At 31.5% G+C, this 12,339-nt stretch overlaps 2 protein-coding genes across 2 annotated transcripts in view; one reads left to right on the forward strand and one right to left on the reverse strand.

Moving 5' to 3' along the window:
- Positions 1 to 314: 314 nt before the first annotated feature.
- On the forward strand, positions 315 to 10,515 carry LOC145323312 (uncharacterized). Its single transcript, XM_080165744.1, has 16 exons — positions 315 to 383; positions 863 to 907; positions 1,075 to 1,120; positions 1,464 to 1,527; positions 2,026 to 2,056; positions 2,639 to 2,710; positions 3,141 to 3,195; positions 3,288 to 3,332; positions 3,590 to 3,649; positions 4,077 to 4,126; positions 4,602 to 4,651; positions 5,718 to 5,834; positions 7,270 to 7,302; positions 7,998 to 8,087; positions 10,052 to 10,125; positions 10,390 to 10,515. The coding sequence occupies exons 1-16, from the start codon at positions 317 to 319 to the stop codon at positions 10,490 to 10,492; spliced, it is 1,002 nt and encodes a 333-aa protein (XP_080021870.1). The 5' UTR covers positions 315 to 316; the 3' UTR covers positions 10,493 to 10,515.
- Positions 10,516 to 10,959: 444 nt separating this feature from the next.
- LOC145322126 (tectonic-2-like) overlaps positions 10,960 to 12,339 on the reverse strand; it is a 32,769-nt gene continuing 31,389 nt past the window's right edge. Inside the window, exons 24-26 of the mRNA XM_080163917.1 lie at positions 12,080 to 12,145; positions 11,657 to 11,718; positions 10,960 to 11,177 (exon numbers count right to left, since the gene is read on the reverse strand). Of these exons, the coding sequence (XP_080020043.1) occupies positions 11,081 to 11,177; positions 11,657 to 11,718; positions 12,080 to 12,145 (225 nt within the window). The 3' untranslated portion in view covers positions 10,960 to 11,080. The remainder of the gene's footprint in view (positions 11,178 to 11,656; positions 11,719 to 12,079; positions 12,146 to 12,339) is intronic.

Consider the following 12,339-nt stretch of genomic DNA (forward strand, 5'->3'; position numbering starts at 1 on the left):
ATTATGTATAACAGTCAACTTTCCACGAATGTTAAAATAAAAATCATAAAAATTATACTATTTTTGTTTGCAGTGGCAACAAAGCTGGTTTAAATCTTATATTTCTTAAATTTAATATGCGCGGAAAGCTGTCTATAATACGTTGTGATAAATACCTATATTAGGATATCAATCCCCCGACAAAAGGTTATAAGGATAATTAAAGGAAATATTAACTTTTACCAGTTTGGCCACGAATACGAATATATCTGCAGGATCCAAACCGGTTTCTAAGCCATACTGAAGACTAATGTATTGTATTGCATTTCAGAAAAAAATGTGGAAAAGAAAAACAGTGCTGTCTAAATTAGCACTGTTTATTGGAGTTTGTTTTATAACTCAATGTAAGTATTCTTTCTTTTTTAATAGATCTTCGCTTTTTATGGAAGTTGTCATCCTTGTTTATTATAGGACTATTACTTTTAATGATATAATTATAAAACCCAGGTTGTTAGTCGTATACTTGTAAAATAATCATTGTATTACGATTTTAGTATGATATCTCATTTCATAGGATATGTAAAAAATTATAGTTTTGTTTTTAAGGTTAATTCCCAAATTTTATTTATGTTATTGTTGTACACTTCTGGGTTTTACAATTGTACACCTTTGAAATTTGGCAAAGTCCCCAAGTGTTACATTTGTCTATGATATGATATCATTTTAAAATTAGGTGCTATTGGTCAACTCAAAGTGCACAACATAAAAAATAAAACACTTCATATGTATAAAAAGATGATTTTGTAGCATATGACTGTCAACATTGGAAGCTTCTAGTAGCCAAACAAACATTGCATTATATTTTATTATGTGACTATTTCAGATTTAATTATATTAAATTCACCATTCAAAATTAACATAATTCAAGGTAATAATTTTAACACACAAAAAAATGTTCTATAAAGCTTACTATACCTAAATATTCTGTACCTATGAAACTATGTAATAGTATTTTCTTTGTCACAGGTGATTTAGAGAGTATGTATCTAAATTATATCTTTTTTTTAATAATAATCATTCTTGTCTACTTTCAAGAGAAGGATCTACCACTGATTGGAAACAAAATTAGATCTTGTGTCAGGTAGGTTTAAAATTTCAAAATCATCAAAAAGAACCTTTTTGTGATGATTCCTTGTATCAAGGGGCCGCCAGTATCTAATTTATTTGTTACCTCAAACTTTGAAAAAAAATATTTACTTTTACAGAGGTTTGATCAAAACAATAATATTTTCCTACTGTAATTTTCTTTTTCTTATTTATGACCACTGAATATTTGTTAATAACTTACTTTGTTCATTTGTCCATCCATCTTTTTTTTGTGCTTCACCACTTATGGATGTTATCATCCTTGTTTATGATGGTATTGTTTAGCTTTCTTACACCAATTTTATATAGCATCTTAAAATTATTATTTTATTATTTAGATTATATCTACCTCGAAAACATTTGAATTTCTCCTGGATATTATGCATCAAAGAAGCCTTAGAGGTGAGGTCCTGGAAAGGTGTATACCTGAGGTCCTGGAAAGGTGTATACCTAGTTTGAGCGAGGGTACCACCATCTTCCCAAAAGAAATTGCCCCTAGAAATAAATAACCTCCCCCCACCAAAAAATGTCTTACATTTTTCTTTATAAAACTTGAGTGAAAAATAGGGGCCCGATTTCCCCCTCTCCTCCTCCAAATTAAGTGCCTATAGAGGCGTAGTCGCTTGTTCAGAACATGCTTAATCTGAACCTGGATGAACCTGCATAGATTGCTGCTGTCCTGTGTTTGGTTTTGTTATAAAAATTTTCTTAGATTACGGCCTCCTATCTTTTACACACTTTAAAAATTAACTTTAATCTGCTTCACATTACCTAATCCACCCCCCCCCCCACCCCTCTTTAATCAAAACATCACAAATACCTTTTCTTCAAAAAACAACAAAACCCATTAAGCACATTGCAGAAATTAGATATTCTTATTCAATTTTCTTTATTTCGTAGGTTATGTCTAATACATATGGAGACTTCGAATGTAAGTTTTTTTAGTTGCGAAGCTACTCCATAAATCTTAGATCCTGTCCATCACTCCCGAAGACGTCCAAAATGGGATGTACATACAATCTATTTCTGAAATACATTTCTGATTTAACTCCCAAACCTTTGAAAACACTTTTTTTACCCCCCCCCCCCCCCCATTTTTATGACCTTCACTGATTCCCCTAGGGTCGAACCAGCACAGGGTAATTTTTTTTATACTTTATTTGAAGAATATTTAAAGCTTAGCCAATTCAAAGTAATATAACAGTATTGACATGTTATTTACTTAAATCATTTCACACAACCTTACAATGTGAAAGGTTGTATAAAATGTATATCCCAACTTTAAAACTCATTATGTCTTTCCACCCGTAATCCTGTATGTGATTATTAACGGCTTCGCCAATAGCCTCTGGGAGCTTTGCCCCAAAAAGTCCCCCCCCCCCCCCTCCTTTAAAGATATAGTTATTTATTATCAAAAAATGCTGTTACTAAAGTTACTATTTGGCACAATTTTCTGCATACTCTTAAAACTGATAATAAAAGTTAATCACTAATATAATAACCTCAATTTAAGTTGGGTTCGAACAGGAATCTACTTATCTAATGTATGAAGTTCTGAATATATTTCGAGAAGCTTCATTTTTAGGTAAATTTTATTATTTGAAGAGCACAATTAGATCATATCTGTTCATTTTTGTCATATTTTTTGTGCTTAAAACATTCTGCATTTCTCCTTGGTTCAAAATTATCATGCACAGTTTAAAATAGAAACAAGGATGACAATATCCATAAGAAGCGAAGATCAAAAATTATGAATGAATATCAAGAAAAAAAATTACTATAGATCAGTGTCATACAATAAACATTAAACATGATAAAATAGGTAAACAGGAAACCTCAAAAATCACGAAACCTTTTGTCAGCTACGTTTAGAGGGATTGATAGATGAAAATTTTGTGTGAAGATTCGTATGACCACTAAGCATCGTTACTTACCATATGCGTCTAGCCGTCTTATACCTCTTCCCTTCAATTTTACTTTGCTTAGTTTTACACATTTTCTTGTTTTATATTTAGATATTGGAAGTAACCTGGGTTATTATTCTATCCTGGCGGCTAAACTTCAACATAGGTACAGATAGCTAGATAGATAGATAGATTGGCAGATAGATAGATATATAGATAGATATGATGCATCAATTAATAAAAAATTTTACTATATAGAGTGTATTCAGTGGATCCTATCCTAGAAAATCTAGCTTATATAAGGTAACCTTAAAAAATATTAATTTCTTATTTTTTCAAGAGAGGGAGAGGACATTGAGCTGTTTATTAGGCTAGTCCCAAAAGTTTTCATTTTGGTTTATTAAGTTAATTGTCCAAACGCCTCAAACATTAATTGTAATATACAGAATAAGTAATTTTAATTTTGTGTTTCATTGTTGAGAATGTAAAACAATTTATCAGCCATTGTCTTTTTCCTTTAAATTCCTGATATTTCTACCTGTTATATTGACAATTTTTAGTAAAAGTGCCGTTGTAGCTGATTTACAAGATAATATAACCCTGATCAATAATGCTGTAAGGTAAGTACATAGTTCAATCCTATTGTGTAAAGTAGTAAGGTTTTTTGTCTAAAGATCTCATTAACTTCTGAAACGAGTTGGCTGTCTATATCTCAAGTGATGGTTTTAGACTATTTTATTTACAGGTATTGGGAAGTTTTTGAGCTATTTGTAGTCCCTCTCTAATTGGAATGGTTTTAGGCTATTTTTCAGCCTTTCCTTACCATATATAGAAAAAGAAAACAAGAAACCGTTTTACATAAAACTAGAGGCTTCGCCCCTAACCTCTAGGGTTTTCGCGTCCGAATTATGCGCCGTCCCCCTCCCCCTATTGTTGTTCTGTGTGTTGTAATCTGCGCATATTTTATCTAATACCTATAGTGGCGACAACTTTTACCTTACAATAAACAACCTACAGTTGCGCAACTTGTTATTCTTGTATTCCTAGTGATGAGAATTCTGTACTTTACCCTATTCCTAAAAATATAATAAACGAGGGTGAGTGATTTTTTATATTCCATTTAAGTAGCGCAGCAAAGCTTCTCTATAATTTGGATATATACGGCTGTTTTTCGATTTAAGGCAAATTTTTTCATAAAACATTGAACTGAAATAGTTTTTGCTTTTTTAAACCCATTTTTTTAGAATTGTCCTATTTCATTGATTTTTGGAATACTGATTCATAGGACTATTAGATACAATTTAATACCCGAAATATCTCAAAATGTAAATACATCCATATTAAGCATAATGTATTTAACCAATTTTGGGATAGATGTTAGACTTCTATAGAATTTTGACTGTTAAAGTGATCACGAAGCAATTTTTGAAAATTTGACGAAAATTTTGCTTAATTTTATGTAAGACTAATAATATAATGCGTTGTTACTCGATATTTGGTAATGTTCTCATGTCTGACTGTCTAATTGCTGTTCTTTGTTATTAATGATTTTGTCATCCTTGTTTTGTATAGGTTGGGTTGCAATGTTTACAAAAGACGAATTTGATAAAATGGATAAAGAAGTAAGTAACCTTTTATCTTATTTTTTTCTTTAATAAGGATTACAAATTAAGTAAAACAATTAATATTGTCAAATCCGATTATTTTCTGCTGGATAAGACCCTGTTCTGAGCCATATACATAGAAAAACATACATTGTATCGTTTAAATAGAATTTTACACAAAAATTATACATTAATCCAAGTTTGGGGCCAACAAAATTGGAATTGATATTCTAGTGTGACTACGAAACCAATTAATATCCGTTGGATTAGAACAGGTTCTCAGCCATACGAAAAATCATGTACAGCATCATTTACTAAGTATATTTGTGATTACTTTTATTTAATGAAATCTTCCAATTTTTAACATTTACAAAACGGCCTGCTTTATTGCATCAAGATCAATGACAGATCTGTATAGGAAATAAACGTCTATAAATGAGCTCGAGTCTTCCAATAATACTCATAGTGCTCCAATAATCCATAATAAACTCTCATTGACCAAAGCAATAAGACCTTTATTCTATTTGTTTAAGGAATGAATTAAGTTTTTAACTTCATGTTGCTATTTGAATTATTTTGAAGCATTTAATCTTCATTTAATAAACAAAAACTATGCGTTCATAATATAGTAAATTTAAGAAAACTCTGTTTTAAAAGAATTCGATTGTGGCGACACTTCCTTCGTGTTCAAATATTAAAACTAAAATTTTAATCATATTAACCCTTAGGTGATGGTAATGTAATAAAATATAATTTTAAAAATCTTTTTTAAATCAAATATTTATAATAAAGTATTGAATATTTAACTCTTTCTTTTAGATAGTAATGGCGGGGGAGGAAAATTAATTTATTGAGAAATAGATAAATAGATATGTACTTATAGAAAACTAGCCAATAGCAAGATAGTTCTATCGAGCCAACTCTAGTATTACAGATCTTTTCCAACAAATATTAAAAAAAATCATAAAATTAATACAAGTTCTGTTAGCCCTGGCCTTCGGGTAAAACAAAACTGGTTTATACTTTTATTTTTTCATTTTAATGTCTTTAATTTAATGCGATAATTTAATATTATAATCTAAAGTTCCAGAAAGATGAAGTTCTATCCCCCATAGAATCAATAACTTTGGACCAGTTAATGAGTTACATTACAGAAGATCAAGTTATTATTAAAATTGACGTTGAGGGATTTGAATGTAAGGTAATCTATTCATCTATTTATTTTCTACTAGTGTTGAGGGGTATGAATATAAGGTAATCTATTCATCTATTTATTATCTACTAGTGTTGAGGGATATGAATATAAGGTAATCTATTCATCTATTTATTTTCTACTATTGTTTAGGGATATTAATATAAGGTAATCTATTCATCTATTTATTATCTACTAGTGTTTAGGGATATGAATATAAGGTAATCTATTCATCTATTTATTATCTACTAGTGTTTAGGGATATTAATATAAGGTAATCTATTCATCTATTTATTATCTACTAGTGTTTAGGGATATGAATATAAGGTAATCTATTCATCTTTTTATTATCTAATAGTGTTGAGGAATATGAATATTAGGTAATCTATTCATCTATTTATATTCTACTAGTGTTGAGGAATATGAATAAAAGGTAATCTATTCATCTATTTATTATCTACTAGTATTGAGGGATATGAATATAAGGTAATCTATTCATCTATTTATTATCTACTAGTGTTGAGGGATATGAATGTAAGGTAATCTATTCATCTATTTATTATCTACTAGTGTTGAGGAATATGAATATAAGGTAATCTATATTCTATTCATCTATTTATTATCTACTAGTATTGAGGGATATGAATATAAGGTAATCTATTCATCTATTTATTATCTACTAGTGTTGAGGGATATGAATGTAAGGTAATCAATTCATCTATTTATTATCTACTAGTGTTGAGGGATATAAATATAAGGCAATCTATTCATTATTTATTATCTACTAGTTCACCTACTCTATAATATTCAATATGCGTCTGTTACCTTCTTTTGATAAGTTTGAATTATTGTTGTGTAGATTAATTTAACTATAAGCATTAATAGTTATAAGTTATTACAACTTGGTTAAATATAAATATTTAGGTGTATTTTTGTCATCAAAACTTTGAATTTGACAGCCTCATTAATTTTCATGGGTGTGAAAATGACAGTAAAACTGTGCTTATGACAGTAGTAAAGGTGTAATTTTGACAGTGGATAAAAAAATATTTCCAAAAATACAGCTTAATACGAAATTGACAAAAACACACCCACTTTTTGTCAAAAACACAGTGGTTGTATTTTTTCTAGTGGTAAAAGTGGCAGCATATAAGGTAGTAAGAAAATGGTGAAATACCTTGGCTATAAACAGGCGCATCTCTTTAACTTTATAACTAAACAATGAGGACTTCCAGACATAGGTGCAATCAAAGGTTTGTTTGTCTGTTGGTTGTTACCCGACCTTATACCACAGATATTTGGACAGAAAACATATACATTAGTCCTCAAATTAATCCTTGGTTTGTTGGACCTGATATAACAGTGTCATAGGCAGCAGCCATACCCATACGAGTGAGAGAAAAAATCTTCATGCTACCATTAGTTTAAAAATTTTGCTTTTCAGATATTGAACAGTTACTTGCAGTCACCAAATCAGGTATAGATAGATACTGTAAATGTGAAAATTAAGTTGATTTACGTAATAGGGGGTACCAAACTACTCTAAAATATTTAATAAAGGATTCTCCAAAATGGAGATCTCATGTGTGACGTCATAAAAATACGTCTAAAAAGGAAGGACGAGAGGAGAAGCTGGAAATGCTTCCTAAAAAGAGATGGATTTGGACAAATTTTGTATGACTTCATTTATGACACTTTCTGTATCTCCGCCTTATCAATTTAAATTGCTAATTCGTTGGTCTCCCTCAAAGTATCAGGTGAAACACAGAACCACCCCCTTCCTCACCCATGTATTTTTTTTTTAAAAAAGGGGGTTTTTAGTTTTTGTTTGTTTGTTAATTATTTTAGGTCAAGTCGGGGGCTGTGATTCAGTCAATTAATTCCATTTGAAATTGCCAAAAATTAAATATCTTGTTGGGGTAAAACTTATTTTTTGCAAGTAGCTGAAGGGAAGTGGATAAGAAGAGAAGAAATAATAAAATAGGGTTGTGGGAAATTTTCACTTAGAATTGTTTTTCTAAATTACATTCCCTAGTCTCTGGGTCAGGTTAGGTTTTAGGTTATAGATTTCATTGGTTTCCCACCCTAATGTGAGGTATTTTTGGTTTATTTTTTATGCTCAAGCACATTAAGGGAAAGCACAAGTTGTTCTAATAACTTTTTTGTTTTTAGCATCATTTTGTACCAATAATCTTGATGGAGTGGAAAATGATAAGAATTAATGAAAACAACTGGTGCCCTAATATTCAAACATTTATTAAGGTAAAAACATACAGGGTGCGTCACATAAATTGGGACATTTTTTAAACTGCCATGGCGCGAAAACTACTTGACCAATCAGGACGTTTGACCCCACTATAGAAAGCTTAGGTAATGACCTTTCAGCACAAAAAAATCTTTGGACGAAGATAGACGTGTACACTAGGGTGGGTCGATTTTGAACATTTTTTTTCTGAGACCAAAGCGGGGATCTGCAAACGATTTTTATGAGTAAAAACACCTCTGGATGATTTAAAATTTATCCTAAGTCTTAAAATCGCTGACGATCAGACGTTCAATTGTAAAGCTATTTGTAAATGAGTTTCGAAAATTTTTTGAATCAGAACTATGGATTCATGGTGCTCCCAGGATTGGCATTGAGGAGTAGAATCAGAAACTTTTGACCGGACAAAAGTTCCTGATTCTACTCCTCAAGGCCTTTCCTGGGAGCACCATAAAGCCATCATTATCATTCAATAATTTTTTTACTATCATTGACAAATAGCTATACCTTTTTATGTCTGGTCGTTGGTAAAAGGTTGGTAAGGAAGCGAAATATGACTTTGACTGACTTATAGTCGGAAATTTATTATATAACTGGGGAAATGCACAAAAATATTTAGCCCTCTAGCATTAATAGAAACTGAGATAATAAGTAGAGATGACCTGAATGTCATCTTTGCATATTTTTTTTTATTAATGAAATACATTTTTAAGTGGTCACATTCTAAATATCAATTTTTTAAAATTCTTTTTTGGTCAGAAATTTTATTTAAGTTAGTTTTATCTGTTGCACATACCCTCTTTGTCTAATTCTGATATGAACCCGCCCTAGTGTACACCAAGCTGGCCGCTCATATGTTCAATAAGGCAGATTCCAAATGCGCCGGTGGTTTAATCTGGATTCTCAACTAGGGCCCACTAAATCTGATCTCAGCCCATCTGTAGGTGAGGTAGAGTTATGCAACTTGCTGGGAATACTTTTAGATACATAAGTAAGACACAAGAAAAGACTAGAGCTCTCTATCTCAAATAACTTGCATAGTACTCCAGCAAAGTGAAACGGGGCAGATTTTGAGATGTAAAAAACGTCAAAAACCGTAAAGATTCGTGAAAATTTGTCGGTTCTTGACTTCAGGGACCCATATTGAACTTTAAATCTCATTTTAGACTATGGGTTGCACAATCAACCCTGGCTGAAACTTCATGCCATTTCCAAAAAGGTAAAGAACGTCGTTCTAGCTCAACTGTGGTTCAAATAAGAGCCTCTGTGTCTAAGGGTAGCTTGAAAGTTGGGCGAATTTGGATCCTACGGTTACTCATGTTCCTAATGAAATGTGGCCTCCCAGCAGCCCAATCTTTTCAATGGACTTTTGGGCCCAGGGCTACTTTGAAGCATGCACCAATAAACGTGCCCATACCACAAAGACCTCCCTCATTGCTGGAGAACTTCACCAGCTTGGACAGGTTGACAATTTGACCTGGACCTGCTGGCTGTTGACGAGGCGGGTAGAGGCGGTGATTGAGGCTGGCGGCGATTTTATTGAATAATCTACTATTCATATACCTATTTTGCTTCCCAGTTTTTAGAATTCAATAAAATCTTTTAAATTGACGATTTTATGTTCCTTTCTTTAAAAATTACAAAATGTCCCGATTTATGTGACGCACCCTGTATATATATTAAAATATAATAATTGTATAAGTAAAGATGTATGAGCCAAACAACCGGCCCAAGTGGTGGGGACCTTTTTGTCTGCTAACAAATTACTTCCTGTTCTTTTGTAGCGACTTGGCTGTGTTAATTTCCGACGCTATTGGCTGATTTTAAAAGACCAAATTGAAAGTCAGATAGGGGGTAGATTTACATATTACTCGGGTCCCCTCTATTATTTTAACTTGATCATGAAATAATTTCAAGACAAAATAATCATTATTGAATCAAATGGAATTATTTATCTATTTAGAATCTTAAGAATGCTGGATATAAACCCTACAGAGATGGACATATTTATAATACTATCCAGAAAACATTAACAGAGTAAGTGCTATTTTTATTCGGTGGCAAGGGGGAAGTAGCAATTTTTAAAATATCAAAGTTTTTCTGATAATTATATATTTCATGTCCCTTCTTTAAATCTATTATCCGTACATTTGATGTACAATGTACTCAATGGTGATTACCTGTTGATTAGACACTACTAGTTTGAACCAATCATTTTAGGATTTAAAAACAGTTTACAAAATAGTTTAGGGTGAGGGCATTATTTTTCTTCACCCCAAACCATAACCCATTTTTGTTTAGGTTAGAAGATGTGAAATTTGATAATATAGTTTGGATACACGAAGATGCTGAACCTAGAATTCGTCATTTTGATTTTAAATATTTTGGTTATTATAATCAATAGAAATATATTTTTGAAGTAAAAAAGATTTTTTTCATCATGTGGTTTAAATTTCAGAGATCATTTTTCACAAAGCATGGATATTTTGGGGTAGGACAATGGGCATATGGTTATATGGCTATGGTTATAACAACGTAGGGCCAGACCTTTCTTGCAGATCACAAGGCACTACTGCAGAAAATCAACCCTTTAATTGCACGACCTTTGTTGCGAAGTCCTAACTGTGCATGGTAATGAGTTACTGGCTGTTATGGGCCAAGGCATTCCCAATAAATGCAACATGATTTGTGTCTGAATGTGTGTTTCTACCGAATAATAATCTCCTTTTCACGAAAGAAATAGCCTATAGAGAAAAATAATGATCCCCAATATCCTATCGGACTTCCAGATGGAAAGACGGACAGACAACATTAATTATAATGTAGCTTCGCTACTAAAAAAATGTCATCATTGAATTTTAGACATAAAGCTTTAGTTTTGAAATATATTTTAAAAAGCTTTAAAAACATACATTACATTCATGTAAATTACTACATAAAAAATGAAAAAAATAGCTGTCAATGCAATGAAATTAAGATAGAAAATTATTATTTACAATTTTATTTTAGCAAAATTATAGGATGGTACTAGAAGAAGTCCAATGAGAAGAAACCATTCCAAAACCTCTAGTGCTACGTTCTCTCCAATACTGAAAGAAAAAAAGATAGTTGGAAACAAATACAATTTTTATCCAAATATAGCGCAACATTGTAGTCATAGAATATAGATCCACTTTTTTCCCTTAAAATTCTTTTCTCTTTGTTTTTACTAATTCTAAAATCAATTATTTCTCTAAATCAATATTTGTTTCATAATCTCAATGTGCTCAGTCGAGCACAGTAATCCCCTTCCCTAATTTTCTTCTTTTCTTATGCCTAATCAAATGCTGGGCTATCTAGTACCCGAAATAACCTTACCTGTCTTAAACTTATAAACATATTACCCTCCCCCACTCCCCCTCCATCCCTTCTTTCAATTCATTTCAAAATAAGGGGGGGTGGGAGATTCTGGCTCGACAAGGCACTTAGAGGGAAACCGCTCATTATTTGTCTTGCTTTCTTTTGCCTGCCTCTTTAGATGAATATGTACTTCATAACAAGATGGTAACTGTTAAAATATGATTGAAACCTGTCATTAAATGGTAGTAATAAATCCATCCAACAGATGTCGCCCTCACAACTCAAACTTGACTAAATTAAAATAAATCTTATTTAACATTTTTTATACAAATTGATATATTTTGCCTTTAACTTTTCCATCCATCCAAAAAAAAATTATTTTTGTTGTTTAATTTGATGAAAATATTTACAGCCAATCTTTGTGGATTAAAATATGCAACAAAAAAATTTGTATTTATCTCTTTAACCAGCCGAAATGTGGCAGGCAAAATAATGGGTATAAATATTCAAATTGACGGGTAAACTAACTAATCATTATTTTTCTAGAAAGATATCAACTTTCAGTTCAAGTGAAATTCGCAATATTTGTTTAATTGTTTTTAGGAGAAAAGCTTCTCGAGAACTAAAATAAATATTGTATAAATCTTTTTACCTGTTTAACCCAGAACAAAGAAACATTTTGTAGGTGCCACCTCACTGGAATTTCAGTGTATTCAACCTAATCAAAGCATTTAATAGTGAATTAGATATATACTTTATTTGGGGATTATGGAAAGAAAACGGCTTTCGTCGTTTAGCTTTTGATAGGTTATTTTAGGTAAGGTTAGGTGAATGTTAATGATTGCCCTCAGGGTTAAGTAAAAAGGCCCCCTCAGGGGCTAGAAATAGGAGAAATTTTACTGTAAAAATACT

This window comes from Acartia tonsa, chromosome 6, assembly GCF_053477335.1.
Source record: "Acartia tonsa isolate MP-2025a chromosome 6, ASM5347733v1, whole genome shotgun sequence".
NCBI lineage: Eukaryota > Metazoa > Arthropoda > Copepoda > Calanoida > Acartiidae > Acartia > Acartia tonsa.

Excerpts from the sequence above, each read along its gene's own strand:
- LOC145323312 (XM_080165744.1), top strand. The coding sequence starts at position 317 with ATGTGGAAAAGAAAAACAGTGCTGTCTAAATTAGCACTGTTTATTGGA. Across the intron at positions 908-1,074 it reads CAAAATTAACATAATTCAAG|AGAAGGATCTACCACTGATT; the intron begins GTAATAATTTTA and ends TCTACTTTCAAG. Across the intron at positions 5,835-7,269 it reads TTGAGGGATTTGAATGTAAG|ATATTGAACAGTTACTTGCA; the intron begins GTAATCTATTCA and ends TTTGCTTTTCAG.